At 35.1% G+C, this 24,750-nt stretch overlaps 2 protein-coding genes and 1 non-coding gene across 3 annotated transcripts; 1 reads left to right on the plus strand and 2 right to left on the minus strand.

Moving 5' to 3' along the window:
- Positions 1-1,574: 1,574 nt before the first annotated feature.
- LOC133880439 (cytochrome c oxidase-assembly factor COX23, mitochondrial) lies at positions 1,575-5,956 on the minus strand. Its single transcript, XM_062319388.1, has 3 exons — positions 5,773-5,956; positions 2,183-2,259; positions 1,575-1,867 (listed from the first exon to the last, which is right to left on the minus strand). The coding sequence occupies exons 1-3, from the start codon at positions 5,861-5,863 to the stop codon at positions 1,820-1,822; spliced, it is 216 nt and encodes a 71-aa protein (XP_062175372.1). The 5' UTR covers positions 5,864-5,956; the 3' UTR covers positions 1,575-1,819.
- A 5,158-nt stretch (positions 5,957-11,114) lies between these two features.
- Positions 11,115-18,118, plus strand: LOC133879691 (putative casein kinase II subunit beta-4). Its single transcript, XM_062318387.1, has 5 exons — positions 11,115-11,731; positions 13,699-13,917; positions 14,760-14,869; positions 14,968-15,133; positions 17,491-18,118. Exons 1-5 carry the CDS (start codon positions 11,476-11,478, stop codon positions 17,619-17,621), a joined length of 882 nt encoding a protein of 293 aa, XP_062174371.1. The 5' UTR covers positions 11,115-11,475; the 3' UTR covers positions 17,622-18,118.
- A 609-nt stretch (positions 18,119-18,727) lies between these two features.
- On the minus strand, positions 18,728-18,825 carry LOC133880795 (U6 spliceosomal RNA). Its single transcript, XR_009902412.1, has one exon. It is a non-coding gene; the product is annotated as a U6 spliceosomal RNA (small nuclear RNA).
- Positions 18,826-24,750: the final 5,925 nt, after the last annotated feature.

Genomic DNA, 24,750 nt, shown 5'->3' on the forward strand with positions numbered 1-24,750 from the left:
AAATAAATAAGTAAATAAAATGTGAAACATACAACTATTACTAATTAGCATATTCTTTGAAATTAAAATGACACCATGCGTTTCCAAATTGTGTTTGCAAAAAATCATGATTAGCTGGTTGACAAAGTCTTTTTTGTAAATATGCTCTTCATATTTGTTTTCTATCATTATGATGGTAATAAATAAATAAAATAAATGAATCTTAAGCAAGGATTTACTGGCAAATTTGTTAAATCTACTTCAACACGAACTCATTTAAAATTTAATTTGAGCTCAATAGAATTATTGGTGCTCTCCATTATCTCGGGTAACTAAAATTATATATTTCATGCATAGAATTAAAATATATAACAAAAACTATATATATATATATAATTTAAAAGACCAATATAAATATAAAAGCTTAATCAATGTAAAAGTTTTATTACCTGCATGAAACGTTTTAAGAAAGAGTAGGAAAAGTGGATTTGAATTGTTGAAGGGTTGAAGTACGAAGAAATTCACAAATAGAAAAGTGTTATTATCCAATAGCAGTATAGGATGTATAGCACTCATACTCTTGCCAAGTGGCAAAGTTTAAATATATACCTAGGTAAAAGTTTAAATATATACCTAGTGTTATTCACCATGCTTTTCAGAGTTTTGTTTTTTTCAAAGTTTCTCAAAGTCCAAGGCTGAGGGTGTGAACCCTCATAAGAGACAACATTCTCAAAGGTTTGTCCCTAATTGCTATTAGGGTGATAGATAAGTCATACTCGATGTTTCAAGTTTAGGTCTACAGAACCTCAGAGAGAAAATATCGTTCCTGTGACTAATTTTTAAAAGCTTGTCTACATGAAATGAGATGTTGTGTCTATATTAAACACGTTGGAAGGTTCTAAGAATATTCCTAGAGGTAATAGGAACAAGGTTAGAAGAGGGAAAGTTACTCACCAATTGAAGGGGAGTGATAAAAGACTTACCTACATTAAGTAGTCCTTAACATGCCTAGGGTTGTGTCGCATGCATACATTTGCATCATAGGTCATGCACTTTTATTTTCTTGCATGCATTGCATTGAGTTTGCTTTATGTGTCATACATTGGCCTTGCATGTTTTTTCTTTGGTGTCTTTTAATGCTTTTGAATATATATATATATATATATATATATATATATATATATATATATATTTAGGTGCTCTGGTGATACTTGCACAAGTGGGTGTTCATCAATCCTAAATGGGCTTTAATGAATCAACATCATACCTTATGATTATTGTGTGTATCCTTGGCATAAGTATTAATGATTTTGGAACACTCGTGTAGGTTAGGGTTCTGAGACCTCTAAATCTTCTCCTCAATTCTAATTAAGAGACGAAGAATTTGGGCTCTAATTCTCATACAAGCTCCCTTTAAATAGGCTTGTGTCTCCTAGTAGAAGCAGAATTAGATTTCCTTGTAAAAGTTACACCAGCAAATGCAATCTCTATCGCATGTTCAAACAAAACGGCACATGCATTACAGTTAACGAAAATTTAGTTACTATGGTGGACGAATAATATAGACATCCTCCACATTGCGACCAACATCCACATTTTGAAATGAAAAGCAAGTCTTTACCTTAAGCCTTATGGAAAGAGCATGACATTAACTGTGCAAACGCGAAAAATTTATTCAACTGTTCTAGTTATGACATGGAGCCAGCTCTATAATTTGAGCTGGAACTCGGTGAAGATCTACAAATTGAAAGCTATAAAAGATGAGGGATTGATACTTGTAGTGAGCTCAAATCTACCCCCTGCTGCTTACAGTTTTGAGTGGCAAATCCCAGAAGGAATTTCATGAGAAGAAAGACCTATTCCTGTTACGTTCCAGTCGAGCTTCCCTCTATTGAAAAGAAGAATCAATAAGCATATAGTTTGTCATAGAATTATAGGCCATTGAAAAATATAAATAGAGGGGGAGGGGGAGGGAGGGAGGGAGTTTCTGTGCAGGTGTGTGCTTACAACAACAGTGTCAGCATGTTCCAAAACCCATCCAACGATAAAAAATTCTGCAGTAGCATAGTTTACATCAGGAATGGCGTCACTGTTGTTATTGGACATTTTTGTCTTTCCAATTAAGTACAATTTTTCATGAACTTCAATCATACATAACAATCAAGAGTACAGAGTATTTGGATATTCGAAGAAGATCAATTACCTCCTTTTTCTTGCATTCCTTGTACATGTCAAAATGTTCTTGACATTTGCTCTTGTCTGAGCTAAATTCTTCTAAACCTGCGAGTTTAGCAGAAAAATAAATTTATAATACTTGTGAGAAATTCTTTTGGAATGAGTAAACTGGGCCAAGTAGTCCATGAGGCTTGTGAAAGAGTAGCTGTAGTGGAAAGAGCTTCAGTTTATATATTGTTGATTTACATCAATCGTATACTACTACGGCCCCGATGGGATGCAATTGTTAAAGTAAAATCAGTAGCTTTGTTTTACACGATTAACAAAGGGTTCCTACATAAAGAATAGTGACACATGTCCATTCTGGTGTGATCTAAATGAAGTCTCAATACAGCTAGTATTATTAACACTTAGAGAGCTTATGGAAGTAATGGATAAATTGGCTTTTACAAAATGAAGCATCATGTGATCTCTTTCTGATTATCTCCCTTTGCCACTAACCTTCATTAAAAATTTTAAAGAGTGTTTTTCGAGATTGGGTGGCAAAATATGTTGACTGAACTACCCTAAAGATTGTCCCTATAATGATAGCGATACAAGAGGAAATTAGAAATCTATTGTAATATAGAAAGAATATTCGATATCCTCATGAATGCCATACAAAAAAAAAAATTTGTTTGACTCTATATTTGTCTCCCAGAACCGATGTCAAACTCATGGGGGTTGACGTCATTTGCTTGCAAAGAATGAGCTTGCAGATGAGATTACACATTGCTAGCACCAAGCTGTTCTAGTCACTACATAATCTCCCAGTGGGACTACACGGATCTCTAATGTTTCAACATACGATTTAGAATGTAGATCGTTACAGGCATAAGAACTTACATGTGGCCTCTGCAAGCCTTATAGAAAGCCATCAGTAACCTTCAACTCGTAGATTTCTCAATGTTCAAAGAGAGATCTTAAAAACATGAAAAAAGGGAGTCCAGGAGGCCTCACAGGCATTTCTTGAAAAAGCACTTAAGTTACTGATGAGCATTGGATGTTGTACATTCAAGCCATTAACTCGCATTTGTTAGCCTCTTTGTCTCATTGTGATAAGATGTTTTGCTTGTTTTTCATGTTAACAGTACTTTCAAGAGCTAAAGAGAAAAACACAAGCAATTCTCCGAACTTAAAGGGCTAAAATGCACAAAACAAGTCCAGAATCTTACACTGCTATAAGCGCTCGAGCGCAAGTCAAGAGCAACAGGCGCTCGAGCATACATCAAGCACAAGAGCCCAACCACACCGGCAAATTACGCTAGAGCGCCCTTCCATAAGAGCTTGAGCACAGTTCTAAATGGGATCGAGCACACGCGGAGGTGGCAGAAGCTGACAGCAAGGCAAAACCAGAAAAGTAAAGATCTTTTCCTTCTCCTCCTTGGACTAGAATTCCTAGACAGCTACGAAATCGACTAGGGTTTCTCTTGTACTCTATAAATACACATTTTATTGGTGCATTAGACACACAACTTTTTAGAGAATATAAATCAATAGGATTCGTGGCTAAGGTTTAGAGAAAAGAGTTCTTATTTTCTAGCAAGTTCTTGGAATGGAATTATCTTCAACAAATGCGATTTTCAGCATCTCCATGAGCAGCTAAATCCTTCATAGGGTATTGATGTAGCCCTCTCCAAAGTAATAATGGTGTAATTGTATTTTCTCTTGGGAATTCATATCATGAGTATTGGTTGTTTAATCTTGAGAATATTTCTTAATGTTTACATTCAATTTTGATAAACCTTTTATCTTGTCTTAAAAATTGTTTATCTTGATTAAACTCAACGTTCATATTTTATGTGATTATATGAATAATGGTTTTACAACGGTATTAATGGACACGAAATCATGAGGGTTTGATAAGCCATACTTAGGAAGAATAAATTGTTTTACACACTAGTTAGTTTAATTTAGGTAAATCAATTTGTTCTTACCGAAAAATGAGTTGTGCTTATTCATTGATTACGTGTATACCAAATAATTGATTTGATAATTCATACCGAGGGAAGAATGGATCGTTCTGCATCTTAGTAGCTAGGTGGGCGATCTATTCTAACCAAAGATGAATTATTTTTATTTCTTAATACAAGTACTTTCTTTATGACATCGTTGGGTGCTTGACACACACTCACGAGTCCTAATACTCATGTTCATGTTATTCCCTTTATAATTGCAATTTACTATTATTATGAGGTTAGTGATGAAATCAATACTCTATCTCATTAACTTTTTGCGTATATTAGTGATAATTGACACAAAAACAATCAATTCCTTATCTGAATTATATTACAATTAATCTTGAATACATTACACGACACAAACCTACAATCCTTGAGGTTCGACACCCTCTCATAGACCCTATCCTACAAAGATACGTTCTATTGCGAGTAGTTTATTTTATTATTGATACGCTCATGACAACATCAGTTACGTTGCACAATTAAAAATTTTATTAAGCAACCCTTGTCAGAAATTTGCTTGTAGAAACACCAGGCAACAGTACAAAAACAAAATTTTATAAGGCTCTGACAGAATTGAAGCATGATTAAGCTTTTTTCTTATTGAATAGTCATGGAACTCAATAGCCAACAATAGGGCATAAGCCAACGTTGCCAATAAAGAACATGCATATGTTGGGCATCAAGAGGGAAACACTATTTATATCTTTCACTCCATTATCTTCTACACAATTAAATGACTTGCTCCACTCATTTTTTTTTTTTATAAGAACTTGCTCCACAAATAATTCTGACTAAAACATGATAACTCCCCCACAGAAACAACATTGAAAGCTGTTTATCCACCAAAACTGTGTTACTAGAATCACAATAGTTTGATCAAGGCTGAAACTCCTATAATAAAAAAAAAAAAAAAAAGCAAAGAGGAAAAATAATTGTAGGTTAGTTATACTGTGCCATTTTACTAGTACATATCACACCCTTCGTCTCAAAAGCGTCAGTTCTAACTTCCTTTGTGAAAAGTGTGGTCTTTTACAATAACCTTGAGTATACACAGCCTAAAAGATCTCTATTTTCTCATCTCCTCTTATCTTTTGAGACTTTAAATTCTCTTGAGTTCTCATTCTAGTCTAACTTGTGCACTCTATCTGAACTTTTTGTTCTAAAGAAAAGAAAAGGTTACATTTTTAAGTAAACTAAATTCTGATACCAATTATTTTAGTTGCATCGGATTAAAAATTACAAGAAAAGTTACTTATGTTCTTGACATACCCAATTCAATAACTCATAAACTCAACCCACATATCGATCTCCAAAAAATATATCTGTATACAAAACTACAAAAAGTAAGCATGAATCTCAAAAATTTAACGCCCAAAAAATGAATTGGAAAAAAAAATACAAAACAAATTCAAGGAAATTAGATAATTTAGAGAAACCCCATCAAAGAAAAAGTAATGTGAAAGATAGATTCTGTGTTTTCCTTGGTAATAATTGAATAAACGAAGAGGATAAAGGCTAAAAGGCGTTTGAAGACCAAGATATACAGAAAATACAAAACACTAAAAAACACTATGAATAGGAGAAGAAAGGAAAGGTATGAAAGTAAGAAGCTTACATTTGAGAGAAGCAGTGTATTGAGGATAGCATGGAGAATCAGAGATTCTTGCAGCGCTTGGATATGGCGGTGTTGAATCTTTTGACGCCATTTTCTCTCTCTCTCTCTCTTCTGTTGTTTCAGACCGAGAAGAGAAGGTCGGTTGGACTGTGATTGGGCCCGAAATTTGTTTGAACTGATGGGTTGTAACCCGGATCCGAATCGTTTTTGCTAAGCGTGAGTAGGGCGGTAACAATTGAATACTTTATGTATTATGGAGTTTGGGTAATTTGTTCAAATTTTATTTATTATTATTTTTTGAATAAATTTGAGCTTGTTTGCGAGTTATTTAATTAATTAATTTATTACACATTTATTGTTTAATTTTTTTTGGTAAATCTATACTAATTATCAGTTAATTAACTGTAATTAAATGCTTATTTAATTTAAATAGATAAATTAACTCAAACCTTAATCAATTTAATCTAAAAGCTATATATTTGTCTTATAATATTTATATACATTCATTACACACTTATATATACATACATACGGATTTGGCTTACATGTTGTAGCTTTAATCACAGCATATCTGTTGTAGTTTAAAGGATGGTCAGGATTGCAACCTCTCAATTTTTTTTTAAAAATTACTTATTTTTCAAACCGTACACGCCGGTCACACTTTCTTCTTCTTTTTCTCTTTTCTATTTTATCAAGGTATCATAGTTTCACCTATGAGCCAGACAGTACCTCAAGCTAACTCACAAGAAGTAGTAGTACCAAGCATATATAGAGGCCCAACAAAGTTCTATCAGACTAATTTTCGGCTCAATACCCCACGCCACTTGAAATATTGAGCATTGAATCACGAGCTTTGCCTGGGTAGTTGGTCCCAAAAAAAGGTAGCACCCTCAGGTTTCGAACCTAGATCAGATAGGTAATACACTCTACCGTCCCAGGTGCATGCTCTACTATCAGGTCATCCCTTTTCCTTTGCTTCCAACCACTTTGTTAGAGATAATATGTTGGTTGTCCCACATTGCCTAAGTGAGGAGAAGCTTTGGCCATTGGCTTATATAAAAGCTTCATCCTCTTGTCCCACATTGCTAAGATAGAAGACCCATCTCTACTCTAGTCTCTATAAATAAGAGAGCACTCATTGTATTCAAATCATTCAATAAAAGAGACAAGAGATTTACGTGGTTCGGTCTATGACCTACATCCACAAGATAAAGCCCAAAGGGCTACATTATGCTCTTTTATTGAATGATTTGAATACAATGAGTGCTCCCTTATTTATAGAGACTAGAGTAGAGATGGGTCTTCTATCTTAGTAATGTGGGACAAGAGGATGAAGCTTTTATATAAGCCAATGGCCAAAGCTTCTCCTCACTTAGGCAATGTGGGACAACCAACATATTTGCCGATGCTTCCAAATCTGATCATCAAGAAGCAAACTCAAGATTTCACAAGTTTCCACCTTGAGTTTGAGGGGGAATGTTAGAGATAATATGTTGGTTGTCCCACATTGCCTAAGTGAGGAGAAGCTTTGGCATTGGCTTATATAAAAGCTTCATCCTCTTGTCCCACATTGCTAAGATAGAAGACCCATCTCTACTCTAGTCTCTATAAATAAGGGAGCACTCATTGTATTCAAATCAGTCAATAAAAGAGCATAATGTAGCCCTTTGAGCTTTATCTTGTGGATGTAGGTCATAGACCGAACCACATAAATCTCTTGTCTCTTTTATTTTATTATTCCGCATTTTATCTCTTTTAGATTTACATTTCTTACACACTTCACGCCCTTCTGCATCTCATCTCTTGGGGTTAGGGACCTAGTTGCTCGATCAATAGCATTCTGGATCAAACAAAATAGAATCTGACGCCAATTTGTAGCAGTAAGTCTTCAACCACTCACTAGAAAAGCAGTTTCTCAACTCCATAAAGCGATAAATTAAGCATTTGTCTGGCTATGCACTTTGGGGTTCTGGGTTTGGCCAAGAACTTTTTAAAAATAGGAGTGAAGGTTGATTTGAGCATAGTTTTGAGGATATAGAATTAAAGCCAAAAAAAAAAAAAAAAAAAATCATTTTAGGTCTAAAAATCAGGGTAGAGAACCCCTATTATTAAGGTGTTTGGATTACAATACACTTCGAGCAGCCCACATAAAGGGATCGGAGTTGTGAAAACCACTTATCCCGAGCAGGGTAGAACACGCACTCCAAACTGTTTGAAGCAAATGCATCCCGCAACCCTCTCTCTATAAGGTGTTGAATTGCAATGCAATTCATGGAGGCACTCCAATTGTGGGGATACTAATTCCTAAAAATCACTTTATGAGATAAATTATGCTTTCATTTTAGCTTGAGTTGATAAATCTACGAGGAAGTGTAAATGGCAATAATGTACGTTTTGAAACCCTAGCATCCTTATTTCAGACAACCTATAAAAGAGCTTCAAGCGGGACTTTCTATCAGCGTCGCATTCAAACCCCGTTCGGATGAGAACATTAGTCATCGTATTCTTCGGACTTCCCCTCAATCAAGCTCCAATTATATTCATTTTCTCACCTTCCAAACACTCCAAAACACTAAAAATGTCTCATTTTTCAACTTTTAACAATCTCTTAACTTCAAAAGCTATAATCTTTATGTTCCTATACCATAAAGATCGTGCCTTTTTCCTCCTCCATTCTCTTCTCTTCCCAAAACCCATCTTCGAACAACTCGCACACCCAATCACTACATCACACCCCACATCGAACCTTCCTAATCATATTTATCACTTGATTAATCCTTCAGGAACTCGAGCTTCGACAAGGAAAAAGCTTTGAGCTTTGAGCTTTGAAGGAGAAAATCTCATCTTTCCCTTTTTTTCAACCCAACACATGCATCACTCACACCAACAAATCTGAAATATAACTTCATATACAACAACAATACATTAAAACTTAAAGGAGAACAAAAGAAAGGTTTGGTCTTTCCCACCTTTGAGTTTGCTCCACCACCTTAGCTTCAAGACCCCAAAGCTTCTCCCTTTCTTCCCTCTCTCTATCTCTCTCTCTCTCTCTCTCTAGTGGCTGTTTGGACGAGCAAAATGGAGACTGAAAGGATTGGCTAGGGTTTTCCACCATGTTTTGTTGAACCTCATATTTTCACATTTTAGTTTGTCGCGTAATTAAGCAGGGCGTTGCATCCTCCTCCCTTATAAAAATTTTGTCCACTAAATTCAGGGCTTAATCTCTACGTACCGGCCCCACATTCTTTGAAATTTCAAATGGTCTGACGTACCTTGGGCTCGATCAACTTGCCATTCTCACCAAATTTCATCACGCCCTTCGTGAGTGCCACCTTTTAGGTATACCTTATCCCCCACCTCGAATTGTACGTAGTTCCTGTAATCGGTTATCAGCTTGGCTTTTTCGGCGACTATGTGTTGCCGTCATCATTTGTTTGATAAGAAGCAGTGTGATGGGTGTGCAAGGAAGGTGTTTGACAAAATGTCTTAATGAACAGTGAAAAGAAAAAATGGACATTTTTTTATGTTATCCTTATGCTCCCTTCAAAACAGACACCATTTGGAATTTGTTTTTCCAGTAGTGCTGATGGTGTTGTAAATCTTTTTCTTGATGGCATAATGGGATAGAAAACCTTACTTGGCAAATCAATCAGGTTTTTCAGATCATCATTCTTTCAGCCTCTACTGAAGTACTCTTGCAAGGTCTATCTTGCCCTCTCTTGTTGTCCCTTTGTATGTTGATTTAAGAAATTGTCGTCTAGTCCAGAATTGTCTTGACACGTGTCTACTTATTACATACCGAGTAATGCTATAACACTATTTTTATCTCACAATTATCTTACAATATTATTATAACAGTTCCAACCCACCATTAGCATAGTCCTTGTTAATATATATATATAAGGGTTGGTTAGGACTGTCACGTCAGTATTGTAAGTCGGGTTTTATCCGATTTTGTGTGGAAGAAGGCCTTGTACAACTCCAAAATTTGCCCTTTAGAAGTAAGTATACGAAGTGATCCTACCTTAGAAGGTTCCTCATCATTTAAAAAGCAAAAAATGTGATATATAACGTTCAACATTTGTCTACCAACTTAAGGTTGCAATTTTGGACTTTGATCCGGTGGTCTTAAGTCTATAGTTTTAATTATTCTAGGCTATACCTATAAAAATACAAATTATTTCCGAAAATTTAGGCCTTAGGAAATTAATCTCCCTATAAGTACAAGAAGTTTGATAACAACAAATTTCTAGAAGGAAATCTCCCTAGAATGTCAAAAAGGTTGACAATGAATGCCTATTTCCTCCTCTTATTGCATATGCTATGCAAATATATAAATTCTTTTTCCTTGGGTTTTCTGTTGAAGCTTGTAGTTCGATCTAGAGAAGGAATCCTAGGCATTCGAGGGCTTGCTGAGCTCATTTGTTCTTAGAGGATTTATGTCGTTTGATAGAGCATTTAGGTTAGTTCATTTTCTTGTTTCAATCAAAGATGGTGATGATTCTATATTGACATAAAGTTATACTTTGAGATGGTCTTTTGTATTCTTCTCATTTGCACAAAATAAAATAATTTATTATATATATAAAAAAAAAAATAGCATTATTTTATCAGTTTAACCCTCCCAACAGAAGAATTCCATTAAATCTTGTATTTGACATGATGGTTGGCTCTAACACCAAATAATATAAACTTTCGATAAATTTAAAACTGACTTATAAGGAAGGGCGTCCAAAAATTTATATACACATAATTAAGTTGCAGTTAAACCATGTGAGACACTTAAGATAGTAAAACATTATCGTCTAAACTCTTTATATATATATAATCAATCCTACCATATTCCTACCCTTCATTAGCCTTCTTTGGTGGAAAGGAAACATGATAGAATTCATTTTAAGTTTAATATTTTGTTTTGTTATATTTAATGGTGTATATAATATTTTAAACAATGTGATAATATATATATATATATATACACACCATGTGACAACATATATATATATATATATATATATATATATATATATATATATATATATATAACATTAAATATAATCTAAAAATAAAATAAAATAAATCCTCAGCATTCCACTAGAAATGAAGAGAAATTAAGAATGAAATCATTGGAGAATTATTGCTAGTGGTGACTAATTATCTGTTTTAATCGTCGTAGATCAATTGGACCTTACCCCAAAGTTGAAGACTAATATATATATATATTTTTCATATTAAAAAAAAAAAAAAAAAGAAAGAAAGAAAGAAAAAGAAGATAAGATGAAATAAAATAAAATAAGTAAAAGCAAAAAAAAAAAAAAACAAAACAAAAACAAAAACAAGATGACACAGGAGGGAAGGACAAGAAAACAAAGGGAGACAGAGGGAACCTAAGAGGAGCTCAGGTGCCTCTCTCCCATTCCCACCTGTCTGTCTCTCTCTAATACAATCACAAACCCTAGCTCTCTCCGTCTCTCTCTCTTGAAACCCGATCATTCCTTCGAAGCAGTGTTCTACTAATCTCGATATCTCTTCACCCTTCAAACGCCGACCGTCCAATCCCAAAAACCCATATTCACCCTCTTCTTCTCCAAATCCAGGGGTTTTTCTCTAGAAGTACGGTCGCAGGGCTTGAAATCAAGGGCTTCTTACCAAAATCCGAGCCAGCTTGTGTGAGAGAGCTAGAGAGAGATATTTGGTAGAGCTATGTACAGGGATCGAGGAGGCGGAGGTGGGTCATCAAGATCGGAGATCGTGGGAGGGCCGTTGGATCGCAAGCGCATCAACGATGCGCTGGACAAGCATCTAGAGAAGTCGTCCCCGTCGACTTCGAGGGGTGGTGGCATCAACAGTAAAGATAAGGAGAGGCTCTCCGTGCCCTCCACTTCCACCGGTAAATCTCAGCCGCTTGATCACCGCGATTCTCGCTCCGTTCCGCTTTCCAAGAACAAGTGCTCTGATGGTCAGCCATTTTCCTTGTTATTGTTCTTCTCTTTTCAATTTCAGTTTTTTTTTTTTTTTTTTAAAAAAAAAAAAAATTCTTTGGTAAGGTAAACTTTAGATTGTTTTTTATGGGTAGTTGGTGAACTGTGTGCTTGTTTTGTGGAAGTGAATTATGTAGGGGGATCTGGGTTTTGTTTAATTTTGCAGTTTCAGCTTCTGGTTTGTAATTGGGGTTCATTTCTGGATTTGTTTGTTTCTTATGTGTTGTATGAAGTAAATAGCTAGTACTGGGTATTGGGATTTTGGACTAAAGTGATTGATGAAGCAACTCTATGATATAGAACTTTGTTGGGGATCTGGGTTTATTCGGTTTTGAAGTTAAGTGATTGATTTAGCAACTTTATAGGATCTGAGTATTAGGTATCTGTTTAAAGTTCATTATGTTAAGTTTTAGTTTTAATGTTAATGGAGTTTATGATTTGTTAAGAAGCAAATTTAGTATATTAGATCTTAATTAAGCAAGGTATTGTTCTTTCATAATAGTCATAAATGGAATTTGCGGTGCTGGACTAAGCAAATAATATTTGCAAGTTTCTCAAGTTCTTGAAGTGTGTGAGCATTGAATTAGACCATTATGTTATACGTTGTTTAGTCATGTGTCACTTATTCAATATGTTGTAGTTGGGTGTGAATTTTGTGATGCATATTAGTAAAACTCTAAAACTTGCAAGTGAAGGACTTGTAACTGTACATGGTGTAAATTTCACGATGGGAGCATTGGATGTATCAGTGGTACAACTGGTAGTCACATCAAGTGGATATATTATGCAGAAAATTTTTACATGTTTGGAGTGTTGAAAGTTATTTACCACTGGCCCTTTTAGCCACATGATACCTCTCGCTCTTTGCTAAGGAGGCCGTGGGTCTTGGGTTCAACCCATTGTCGGGCAGGGATTTCAGAGTGATCCCCCTCCCAATCACCTATTTTTACTGTTTTATCAAAAAAGTGTTGCTTCCTAGGTTACATGTATGTAAAAATAAGTTTGAGTAAGCAATCTTGACTTTTATGGGTTTCATCAAAACATATACAGAATTATATGGTGACCCAACAGAATATAGATCTGAGGAACTAAAAGAAGTCTTCTAGGTTTCTATTAATCAGAATCTTGGGGTATTTGGGAATGTACCTGGAGAAATTGTATTGTCGTGTAGGTGTCATTCATGATGGACTCTCTCGATAATTATGAGGCGATTGTAACACTTTTATGAAAGGAATCTTAAATTTGATTATCTTGCTTGAAGGCGTAATGAGCCAGCTAATTTCATTTCTTTAAAAAATTTCATTACATGTGAAAAGGAGATTAATATTTGTTGTTATTCTTATTTGAGGGTCTGACATAACATATAAGGTGATATTTCCCTTCCCTACCTCCTGGCCTTTGATTGATAAATAGGATGGCTTATAACTGTCTCCTGATGGTAAATCAAGTGATATGTTGTTATACTGAAGTTTTGATATGAATCCTTTGATTGCCGACATACTTCTACTTAGATCCAACATGTAAGAAGAGTAACAATAATTAGATGTTGCCTAGTAGCTAGCAAATGTGCTTATAAATTCTTCTTGTTTCTGGAGGTGGTCAAAATTGGGTGTCACAGTCATTTTAGAGGTGGCTTTATTTATTTATTTATTTATGTTTTTTTGTTGGGGGAGGGGGCTGTAGTTGGCAATTTTAAGTACATTCTTGTGGGATAAAAATGTATGACAATGTATGAATATAAAAGAGTACTCTGGGTATTTGGAGTACAATTAATTGAAAAACTTCTTCTAGATAGGTGTTTCTTTTGTATACTTCCTATGTACTGGGTTGTGCTTTGCGCTTTTAATGATATTTCGATTACTTATCAAAGAAAACAATTGATTGAAAAACTTAATAGTCATTCTCATCTTCTTGCTGATGATGGCCTTGTTTGCATTAATTTCAGAGGAATCTGAAACAGACAGTGAAGAATCAGATGTTAGTGGTTCTGATGGAGATGATACATCGTGGATTTCATGGTATTGCAATTTGCGAGGAAATGAATTTTTCTGTGAAGTGGATGATGAATACATTCAAGATGATTTCAATCTTTGCGGTTTGAGTAGTCAAGTTCCGTACTATGATTATGCACTTGATCTGATTTTGGATGTTGAATCTTCTCATGGTGAGAATTGTTCTATGCTAACTTGTATTTTGGTTTATGAGTTTTGAAGTGATTTATTTTTTGCCAACTCTAATTTGATTAGTCTGAATTGCTGAATTTGTAACCAATTTCAAGAAAAAGGTTTTTTTTTTTCCTCATACTTGTAGCTTTTGTCAACAATAAGTTATTGAGGATAGTTTTACTTGATTCTCATATAAACTAATTTAATGTTTTTTAATCTAATTCTCGATGTATGATAAACAGTAGATTCAGTATATCAACCAGCTTTATTTTGGTTTATTTTAATTAATTGTTTCTTGTAATTTGTGAATTATCAATATTTGGTACTTCAAGTTTGAGAAGTAAGAATTTGGTAGGTTCTATTGCCTACAGCATGTAAGAAACCAATATAATATTCTTTTCCTTCTTAAATCACAGCTTAATTAGAACAGAACTTACTGAATTCATTCAAAGTATTACTATGGAGGATTTTGGGTGAAACTCACTTGCCATTGAGTTTCATCAAGTTTATATCTGCATTTATTATGTAATGGCCATTTTACCTGATTCAAGTCACACCTATGACTGATTATAGAAACATTTTTTATTATTATAGTAAAATTCTGGTCTAATCAAGCTGCACACAATTAAAAGATATGTTTTTTTCCTGTTGGATTTTAACCCATAAATGAAGATCTTGGCTGAAGATGTTCATTTTTTTAACCCATGAAGTGTATACATATATGTAAAAGTATATATGTATGTATATGTGTGTGTGTGCATATGCGTTTCTGTGCGTGTATTTATTTGAAGGATCTTGCTGTTGAGCCCTCTTTTATGGCTATGGGTATGGATTTTCGCAGGTGACATGTTCACTGAAGAGCAGAATGAATTGGTTGAATCAGCAGCAGAGATGCTGTATGGTCTTATCCATGTTCGATACATACTGACCAGCAAGGGAATGACTGCAATGGTAAGATTCTGAGTTAACTTATACTGTTTTTATTTTTAGTCTTTTATCTTTCTTGTTTTCTTTTTTCCATAAAAAAATAGCTGTTAAAACTTCTACAGTTAGAGAAGTACAAAAACTATGATTTTGGAAGGTGCCCTAGAGTTTACTGCTGTGGACAACCCTGCCTCCCACTTGGTCAATCAGACATTCCTCGCTCAAGCACCGTAAAAATCTACTGCCCCAAATGTGAAGACATTTATTACCCTCGATCCAAGTACCAAGGCAGTATCCTTCTATTGTCCTAGTTATTGCTGCTATGAAACTTTATTTGCATACATCCTGCATCTACACGAGCATTGAGTTCTCATTGATAAAATTTTATTGTTCCTTCTTGAAAAGTAAACTTCTATGGTGTTTTCATCTGTGTGAAATTGTATATCTTGTCATACAGGCTATATTTACTTGTGATTTTATACCTGCTCTTTTAAAATTCGAAATAGGGAAATCAGGTCAGGATCATCATTTTGACTTAAGACCCCAATTTTCAATGTGATAGATTCGAGTGTCGAGTTTGGACTGAAATGTAAATGCAAGAGCTCCATCCACTTTTTTGTCAAATAGATGATAGAAATAGCATTAAAATACCATTATGCCTCTCAAATAATAATAAAACACGCTCGCAGAGATATATATATTTGAAAAAAGGCAAATAACACACACACACACACACATATAGATATATATATATTTGAAAAAAGGCAAATAAATTTTTTTCCCTTCTAAAAAAGAATAGAACCATGGCATCCATGGAGGACCTCCATGGCGGTGGCACCCGGCCATGCCCACGACTGTTGGTTGGGTGCGCTGTGGGCATGGATAGGTGCCTCCATGACACCCAGCCCACGACTGTAGACAACCTCCACTGCCATGTAGGAGACACCTCCATGGCCATGGGCATGGTTGGGTGCCTCCATGGCTGTGGAGTTTGTCCTTCATGGTTCTCTTCTTTTATTTTTAATTTTTTTCTTATTTCTGATATGAGAAGCATACTGGTATTTTTATGCTATTCTTGTTATCTATTTGACAAAGAACTGGATGGAAGTCTCGCATTTTCGTTAAGCCCATACTAGGGTCTCAAATCTATCAAATTGAAAACTAGTCTTAAAGTCAAAATGACCTAAAGCCTGAACTGATTTTCCTTCAAAATATATTGGTTTTTATTACATATAGAAATTTATATTATGTATTATATGATTGCTTGTTCTTATCATCGCGCTATTATTTATGTACTGTGCAGTTAAGCTGATCTAGTGCCAAAAAATAGGTTATCGATTTGTGCTCTAGGGTTCATTGGCAACAGTTTATAATGTTGACTGAAACTTTAGTTCAAATTTACATTTGACCCACTTACATCTTTAGGAGGCCAGGGATCCAATCTTCGAATTAGTGGCCAATAGGGGAAAAATTTTATGTTCCTTATCTTTGTTGCACTAGGACGAGCATCTTGTAGCCTCTTAAGTAAATGTTTTTAAATTTGTATTGCAATCATTGTGGACACACACAGAATGAGTACACATACATGTAGATTCTATTCTAGTGCCCAAAATCTCTTCATGGCATACCCATTCAATCCTGTCATGGGTACTTTTCCAATAAAACTGCCAACTTTTTATGGTTTTTACGATTGATATTAAATTTAATGTGATTTACAATATCATGTTGGTTTATAATTGTAATTTTGATCAAATTAAGAATGTTGTTCAAGCTGACTGAGTCAAAACTTATAGGAGTTGAACTCAGGTATGGATCAAGTTGAGCCAAAGAATCTGTATTTAAGCTCAGTTTAGATGAAGCTTGATGTGGTTGCAATCTGGGTCTGGACATTGCTAATAATGAATGTCATTGTATTTCCGTTGAACCTTAATTGTATGAATGAGTTTTTAAAAATATAGAAAATAAAAAGTTATTGGTATGTTAATGACAGCTGTGCAAACCTGACAAGAGTCTAAATTATGTTTTGATGTTGATAGGGAAAGAACGTTTAGTAAGGCCTCACGGTAACTCAATTGGCTAGGTACCACGCCTCATGAAGCAGAAGTCACTAGTTCGAATTTCTCCTTTCCCCTTTCCTTGGAGCCAATTGTGCTGACAGTTGGAAGCTTTTTTTTGCTAACCTAGCTGATTAGTCTAATACATGAAGTTCAAATTTGACCTGAATTCATTCGGGCTAGTAAATCAGCTCTCAGTCCACTATGGGTCTAGCTTAGGTTGATTGAAAGTAGGTTAATCATTTGTGAGCCATAAGTCCACAGCTATAGTTAAGGAGTCTGAATCAGTTCATCATTATAATTGCAAAAAATAATCATTGGCCTAAACTAACTTGTTTAAATTATCTCGTAGTTTTATTTCTTTGACAATAATATCAAGCTATATACAATTGGTTGTTAGGTATGACATATTGGACATTTGTTCTTCCAGTGCAGTAGGAGATTCCGTTTGAACTGTTTGATATTGCATAAATAATAATTCTTTTTTTTTTTTTTTTTTTTTACCATTGTATTACCATGGTAGATATATGGAATATTTCAAATTTCTCTAGTTTTCTTTTGTTTCCATTTCAAAATCCCCTTGACTAAATCAAGATATTGATGGAGCTTATTTCGGAACCACGTTTCCCCACTTATTTTTAATGACATATGGACACCTAAAGCCACAAAAGGCGACACAGAGCTATGTTCCAAGAGTTTTTGGCTTCAAGATCAACAAGCCATGACATAAAAGGTGCAAGTTGCTATTTGTTATGAACTTCCATGGTCCATTTGTGGTGGTTCTCATCTTGCCTCATGTTTGTGTTGAAATGTCAATGGCTCTAACGTGCAAGATGAAATGCAAGAGTACTACAATTGATTTACCAATGAAAAATTTGCCTATAAGCGGAGCAAACCTATCTTCTTATTTTGTTCGTGAATTTAACAGAGCGTTTGTAAGCTTCTCTCTTCTTCCGTTGAGGATATGTCATAGTGCTTTGCAGTTTCCTTTGCTTGAGTTATCATGGTTGAGTATACACCTAGGTTTTAAAGCTATAAACTATTGATGATATTGGATAGCTAGCCCAATGAAAGTGGGAATAGGATCTCTCCATTTCAAGAGGCATTTCATGGTCAAGATTAAATTTTACAGAACTTATTATGTCTATGTTGCCACACGGTGAATTGTTGTCACGTTATTTAAAAAGTTTAAATGATGCGGTACTATATGCACCATTACATATATGACAAGAAGGCAAAATTTTGACCACAATAATTTAGCTCCATCTTACTTTGAAATGGAGAGGATCTTGATATCTGAAAGTTAATCCATATGAGACATTGGTTTGTTTTTGGCATGTTAACAGAAATGATTCAATGTATTTCATCTTGTGGCCTAAATTCATCATATGGGTAAATGAAGAAAAAGGTATGAGAGGGTAAAAAGGGCAATCAGTGCCTTCAAAAAAGAAAGAGAATTTTTCACCTTTGGTTTTGCTTATAGGTTGTATGATGGGGCAACCCAAGGGGTGCAAAGCCCTATTCTTCATTCCATGATTTGTCCATTGTTTCTTTGTGAACATAGTTCATTCTTTCGAGGCTCCAATCTTTTTTGGAACTTTTTCATTTAGTATGAAAAAAGGAGTTGATCCCCTACAATCTCTGGTCCAAAGTGTAGAAGGCAAGAAAAGTTGTACGAGCCTGTGAGAGGGGCTCTCTGCCCAAGCAGCTTGTTCCGGCGGGTGGACCTCTGCTTGGGTAGGGAGCCCTTACTCGAGCAGGAAGGTCCTCCAAAGATCCCCAATTGTAGGGATCCGGAATATCATCTATAAAAAAGTTGATGAATGTGACAAAAGGCAGATGAAATGTGTAGTTTGTCCATATCTCCCATTTTTGGGTCATGTTAATCTTCTCTGTATTGTTTCAATTTTATTGAATGTCCCGTAGGACAAGTGACACATATATTTAGTTGATAATAATAATAATAATAATAAATTTTTTTTTTTTAAAAAAAAAAAGGGAAGAGGAAAATATAGGATAACATATGTTATACATAGGCATTGGCTGATCATTTTACTGAGTCAATGTCACTTAGGACCATGCAAAGGATTCCTTGCTTGAGAATAAATCCATTTTAAGTGTTTTTTTCTTTCTTTTTTAAGGAAGCTAAAGAAATTAATGCAAACTCAGTCAAGTTGTTCATTTTTGTAGGATTATTCAAATGAGTGGCGTTGAAAATTGAGGAAGATAAGCCATGATTTGTTCAATAATGGCTACTGCTTTAGCCAAATAACAGATGGGGAGCGGCTCTATTGCATGTTGATGAGAGGCTAGGAATATTTTAAAGAGCTTAGCTTGCCTACAATTGTAGGCTTCATTTGTTTCGAAAATGAGTGACGGCGAAAAAGGGTCGGTGACCTTTAGCAGTGATATGGCAATTTGAGAAGGAGAGGCTCAAATTTGAAAAATGGTTTATTGTTTTAAGAAAGGGAAACCATTTTACGAAAATTAAAGAATGTTTTCTGATCAATCAAAAATGTTTTCGGTGACCATGATTTTCGGTTGTATCAAATACTGAAAAATACAAAACACATTTTACGTCAAACCAAACGGAGCATTAGTTAAAATTGAGACATGTGTCTCGTATTGAAACAGGAGACACATGTACCGTACCAATTTGAGTTGGAGACTAGAATTGGACCCAAACCAAGTCCTTTGACCTTTGTGAACTAAAAGCATCGTGGCACGGGCTGAAGCGTTATGACATGTCATGGCGCCCACCAAGGCATGCCATGGCACCCACCAAGGCATGTCCTTGGAGTTTTGATGAGATCTTTTGCAGATCTGCTTGGAAAAATCATAGCTTCAAGTAAGAGCAATTTTATAGCCTTTCAACAAATTTTTTTTTTTAATAAGAAAATTCAGAAATTCAAAAAAGAAAAAAGAAAAAGAAAAAGAAAGTGGGTTGTCAATGGGAGTCGAAGCATGGGACACATTCCAAATGTCCTATAAAGAATTTAAAAGCATAATTTGAGTCATTTCCAAATGAATAGAAGCATCGTGGCATGGGTTGGAGCATTATGGCATGTCATGGCACCCATCAAGGCAAGTAGTGGCAAGTCAAGACACTCACCAAGGCAAGCCATGACACACACAAGACCAAGGCATGCCATGGCACACACCAAGGTAGGCCATTACACACACAAGGGCAGGCCATATCATGCCACTAACCTTGATTTGTAGTATCCATGGGCATGCCATGACACCCACCAAGCCAAATCTCATGGCATGCCACTAACCTCGATTTATTACTTGAGAGCATCTCCAGCAATAGTGGTTATTTTAGTTACTCAAAATACACATCTTTCTATTTAGCCACCAGTTTTTCAATACAAATTTCAACATATTATCTATTACACTCTACTTTCTTTAAATATCATTTTTCAATGTATTTTTTATTGTGAAAGTCAAGGAAGGGGGAGAGAGAGAGAGAGAGAGAGAGGGAAGAGAAAAGAATAAAAAAAAAAAAAGGAAAAAGTACACATATCCCCCTCAAAATAAGACTTTATTGTCAATGTGCCCCCCAAAACTACTAATTGTGTCAATGTTACCCCTAAACTACAAAAAAAAAAAATGTCAATGTCCCCCTTAAAGCCAACAAAAAGACAAAAATAACCCTAAAAAATTTTCAATAAGACAAATATATCCTTATACATTCAGGGAAAAAAGAAACTAAAATTAATATATATATATATATATATATATAAAATTAAAAAAATAAAAAACAAGAAAAATGAAAATTCAAGGGGTGGCCCAAACTGACTTTTTTTAAAAGAAAAGTGAAAAATTATTATTTAGATTTTTTTTTTTTTTTTTTACATAATTTTAATTATTTTTTAAAAAATATTTTTTGTTTTTAAGAATTTGTACAATTTTATGAAAGGGTATTTTTATCATTGTGAGGTACATTGACATTGCTTGATAGTTTAGGGGGGTACATTGATATAATTGGTAATTTTGATGGTACATTGACAATTGAATGGTAGTTTAAGGGGAGGTATATATACTTTTCCCAAATAAAATACTAGAATGTGCTACAGCGAATTTTCATATATGAAAGTTCACTGTAGCAAAATGTCCTGGAGAGCTTTTAAATTGGTTATAATAATTATATTTAACTATTATTAGGTAATTTACCCTTCCAACAGAGCTTTTAAAATAAAAGCTTTCCATCTAATTCGATACATTATACTTTCGTATATGAAAGTCTACTATAGTAGCTTGGACTAATATAATAATATTTAAAGAAATGAAGAGAGAAGGTGAAAGGTGAAAAAAATAATAAAAAATTAATTGAAAATTAATATTAAAAGAAAGTAAATGGTGAAATACATAGTTTTACTGGAGTTTATATTAAAAAATGAATAACTAAAATAGAAGATATGATTTTTTGAGCAGTTAAAATAACTATTATTATTGGAGATGCTCTAGAGTAATTTATAATAGCTAAATATAACTATTATAAGCTATATTAGAGGTTGAGATGCTAATATGCTATGTTGTTGCTAATGTACAATGAGAGGTGTGGTTCAAAGTCAAAGCAACTTGAATAATTCATCATAATTTGACATCCATAAACCACATTCATGGCATGTGTAGGGAGTGATAGGGACAACAGCATTGTTCACAGCAGTCATTACAAGATTGTGTACAGTAAAAGATCATCAACCTACTTCACTACGAAAATTTAAAGATTTAGAAACAAAAATTTGAGTCATTTTCAAATGGATAAAAGCATCGTGACACGGGTTAAAGCGCTATGGCATGTCATGGCACCCATCAAGGCAAGTAGTGGCAAGCCACAACACTCACCAAGGCAGATCATGACACACACAAGGGCAAGGCATGCCATGGCACACACCAAGACAGGCCATGGTACACACAAGGGCCGCATGTCATGGTGTGTCACTAACCTTGGTTTGTAGTGCCCATAGGCATGACACGACACCCACCAAGCCAAATCTCATGGCATGCCACTAACCTTGGTTTACAGTGCTCATGGGCATGCCATTAACCTCGGTTTATTACTTGAGAGCATCTCCTACAGTAATGGTTATTTTAGTTACTCTAAATACACATCTTTCTATTTTAGCTATCAATTTTTCAATATAAATTTCAGCATATTATCTATCACACTCTACTTTCTTTAAATATTCTTTTCAATGTATTTTTATTGTGAAAGTTGAGGAAGAGGAGAGAGAGAGAGAGAGAGAGAGAGGGAAAAGGGGAGAGAAAAGAATAAAAACAAAAAAATGGAGAAGTACACATATCCCCCTCAAACTAACACTCTATTGTCAATGTGCTCCCCAAACTATTAATTGTGTCAATGTGCTCCCTAAACTACCAAAAAATGTTAATATCCCCCTAAAGCCAACAAAAAGACAAAAATAACCCTAAAAAAGTTTCAATAAGACAAATATATCCTTATAAATTCGGGAAAAAAAGAAACTAAAATTAATATATATATATATATATATATATATATATATATATATATATATATATATATATATATATATATATAAAATTAAAAAAATTAAAAACAAATAAAAACAAATAAAAACGAGAAAAATGAAAATTCAAGGGGTGGCCCAAATTGAATTTTTTTAAAAAAAAAAATTGAAAATTTATTATTTAGATTTTGTTTTATATAATTTTAATTATTTTTTTTCTAAAAATAATTTTGTTTTTTGTTTTGTTTTTAAATTTTTTTATAATTTTATGAAGGGTATTTTTGTTATTGTGGGGGCACATTGACATTATTTGATAGTTTATGGGGTACATTGACACAATTAGTAGTTTGGAGGGCACATTGACAATTGTGTGGTAGTTTAAAGGAGGTATGTATATTTTTTTCCAAAAAAACAAAACTATTATGTGTTACAGTGAATTTTTATATATGAAAGTTCACTGTAGCAAAATGTCCAACAGAACTTTTAAATTGGTTATAATAATTATATTTAGCTATTATTAGGTAATTTCCCTTCTAAAAGAGCTTTTAAAATAAAAGCCTTCCATCTAATTTGCTACATTATACTTTCATAGAGAGCCCCTTCTATCCGGCAGTGGCAGAAAAGAGGGGTTTTATGCCCACCAATTATCATTTGACACATCAGCTAAAAGCAAAAAAATGCAAAAAAATGAAAATTTTGGTGAAGTAGGCAATCCTCTCCCAACAGTACCAACATTCCAAAAAAAAAAAAAAAAAAATCTCACTGCACGTTCGCTCAACGCCCACTGCACGTCTGCCCAACGCCGCCCATCCGCCGATCCAGATCCTCTTCCCCGCGACCTCCCGACACCGTCGACAGTGATCCGGTCACAGATCCGAACTGAGCCTCTTCTCCCGGGATCTCTCCCTTTCGCCGGCCGTTCTCCCCTCTCCCCGGTTTGGTGGTGCGGCTTCCATGGGCTACGCCGGTTTGGTTGTCTGGGTCGGGGTCACTGTCGAGGGTCGGTGGTTGGGGCTGGGTTTCCATCTTTCATCTCTCTCCCTCCCTCGATCTCTCTTCCGTTCGACTTCTCCCGGGATCTCTCCCTTTCGCCGGCCGTTCTCCCCTCTCCCCGGTTTGGTGGTGCGGCTTCCATGGGCTACGCCGGTTTGGTTGTCTGGGTCGGGGTCACTGTCGAGGGTCGGTGGTCAGTGGTTGGGGTTGGGTTTCCATCTTTCATCTCTCTCCCTCCCTCGATCTCTCTTCCGTTCGAGTTCCGACGCCGCGGAGTTGCCGATCCGGCCGTGGAGTTGCCGCCGAGCTCGAGGTCAGAACACCAGCCAGGCCACCCCCAGGTTGCCGATCCGTTCGAGTTCCGTTCGTTGCTGATCCGTTCGACTTCCGACGCCGTGGAGTTGCCGATCCGACAGTGGAGTTGCCGCCGAGCTCGAGGTCCGGCTTGGCCGTGTGGGGCAGTGGCTGGGAGGAGGATTTTTGGAAGGAAGGAGGATGATCCGGTGTTTTTGCCTACACTTACATGTTTGTGTTTTTTTTGTTTCATGCTGATTTGTCAGCTTGCTATTGGTGGGCAAAAAGGTGGTGGATTTTGCCACCCCCGAATAGAAGTTATTTTCACCTTCATATATTAAAGTCTATTGTAGCAACTTGGACTAATATAATAATATTTAAAGAAAGTAAAAAGTAAAATAAATAATTTTACTGAAGTTTGTATTTAAAAATGAGTAACTAAAATATAAGAGAGAATTTTTTGAGCAGTTAGAATAATTCTTACTGCTGGAGATGCCTTAAATTAACTTATAATAGCTAAATATAACTATTATAAGGCTTATTAAGAGTATGCTAGAGATGCTATGTTGTTGCTAGTGTACAATGAGATCGAGGTGTGGTTCAAAGTCAAATCAACTTGAATAATCATATCATAATTTGACATGCACAAACCACATTCATGGCATGTGTAGGGAGTGATAGGGACAACAGCATTGTTCACAGCAGTCATCACAAGACTGTGTACAGTAAAAGATCATCAACCTACTTCACTAGGAAAATTTAAAGCAAGAAAATAACTCCAGATTATGACCATCACCTATCACTTCTTACAATCTTTTTCATAGAAAATCTACTTCAATTCACTACCTCTTATCTCATCCGGATCTTTAATAATTCGTTATATGAATCGTTAACAATTTAAATAATAATTATAAAAATAAATCCCAATAGAACTTACGTGTTCAAACAGGTATCAAACAATCCGTTCACTCGTGGGAACAAGCAAGCTTCATAAAGACTTTCTTATACGAACAATCCAAATAATAAAATTGTTGATAATTTTTATTCGAGACTTCTAGTGCGCTTGCGCCAAATA

Source organism: Alnus glutinosa, chromosome 10 (assembly GCF_958979055.1).
Source record: "Alnus glutinosa chromosome 10, dhAlnGlut1.1, whole genome shotgun sequence".
NCBI classification, from domain to species: domain Eukaryota; kingdom Viridiplantae; phylum Streptophyta; class Magnoliopsida; order Fagales; family Betulaceae; genus Alnus; species Alnus glutinosa.

Coding starts and splice junctions, on each gene's coding strand:
- LOC133880439 (XM_062319388.1), bottom strand. CDS start 5,863: ATGGCGTCAAAAGATTCAACACCGCCATATCCAAGCGCTGCAAGAATC. Junction 2,260..5,772: donor ATACACTGCTTCTCTCAAAT/GTAAGCTTCTTA, acceptor CTAAACTCGCAG/GTTTAGAAGAATTTAGCTCA. Junction 1,868..2,182: donor AGGAATGCAAGAAAAAGGAG/GTAATTGATCTT, acceptor TCTTTTCAATAG/AGGGAAGCTCGACTGGAACG.
- LOC133879691 (XM_062318387.1), top strand. CDS start 11,476: ATGTACAGGGATCGAGGAGGCGGAGGTGGGTCATCAAGATCGGAGATC. Junction 14,870..14,967: donor GCAAGGGAATGACTGCAATG/GTAAGATTCTGA, acceptor AAACTTCTACAG/TTAGAGAAGTACAAAAACTA. Junction 15,134..17,490: donor TCGATCCAAGTACCAAGGCA/GTATCCTTCTAT, acceptor GACTAAATCAAG/ATATTGATGGAGCTTATTTC.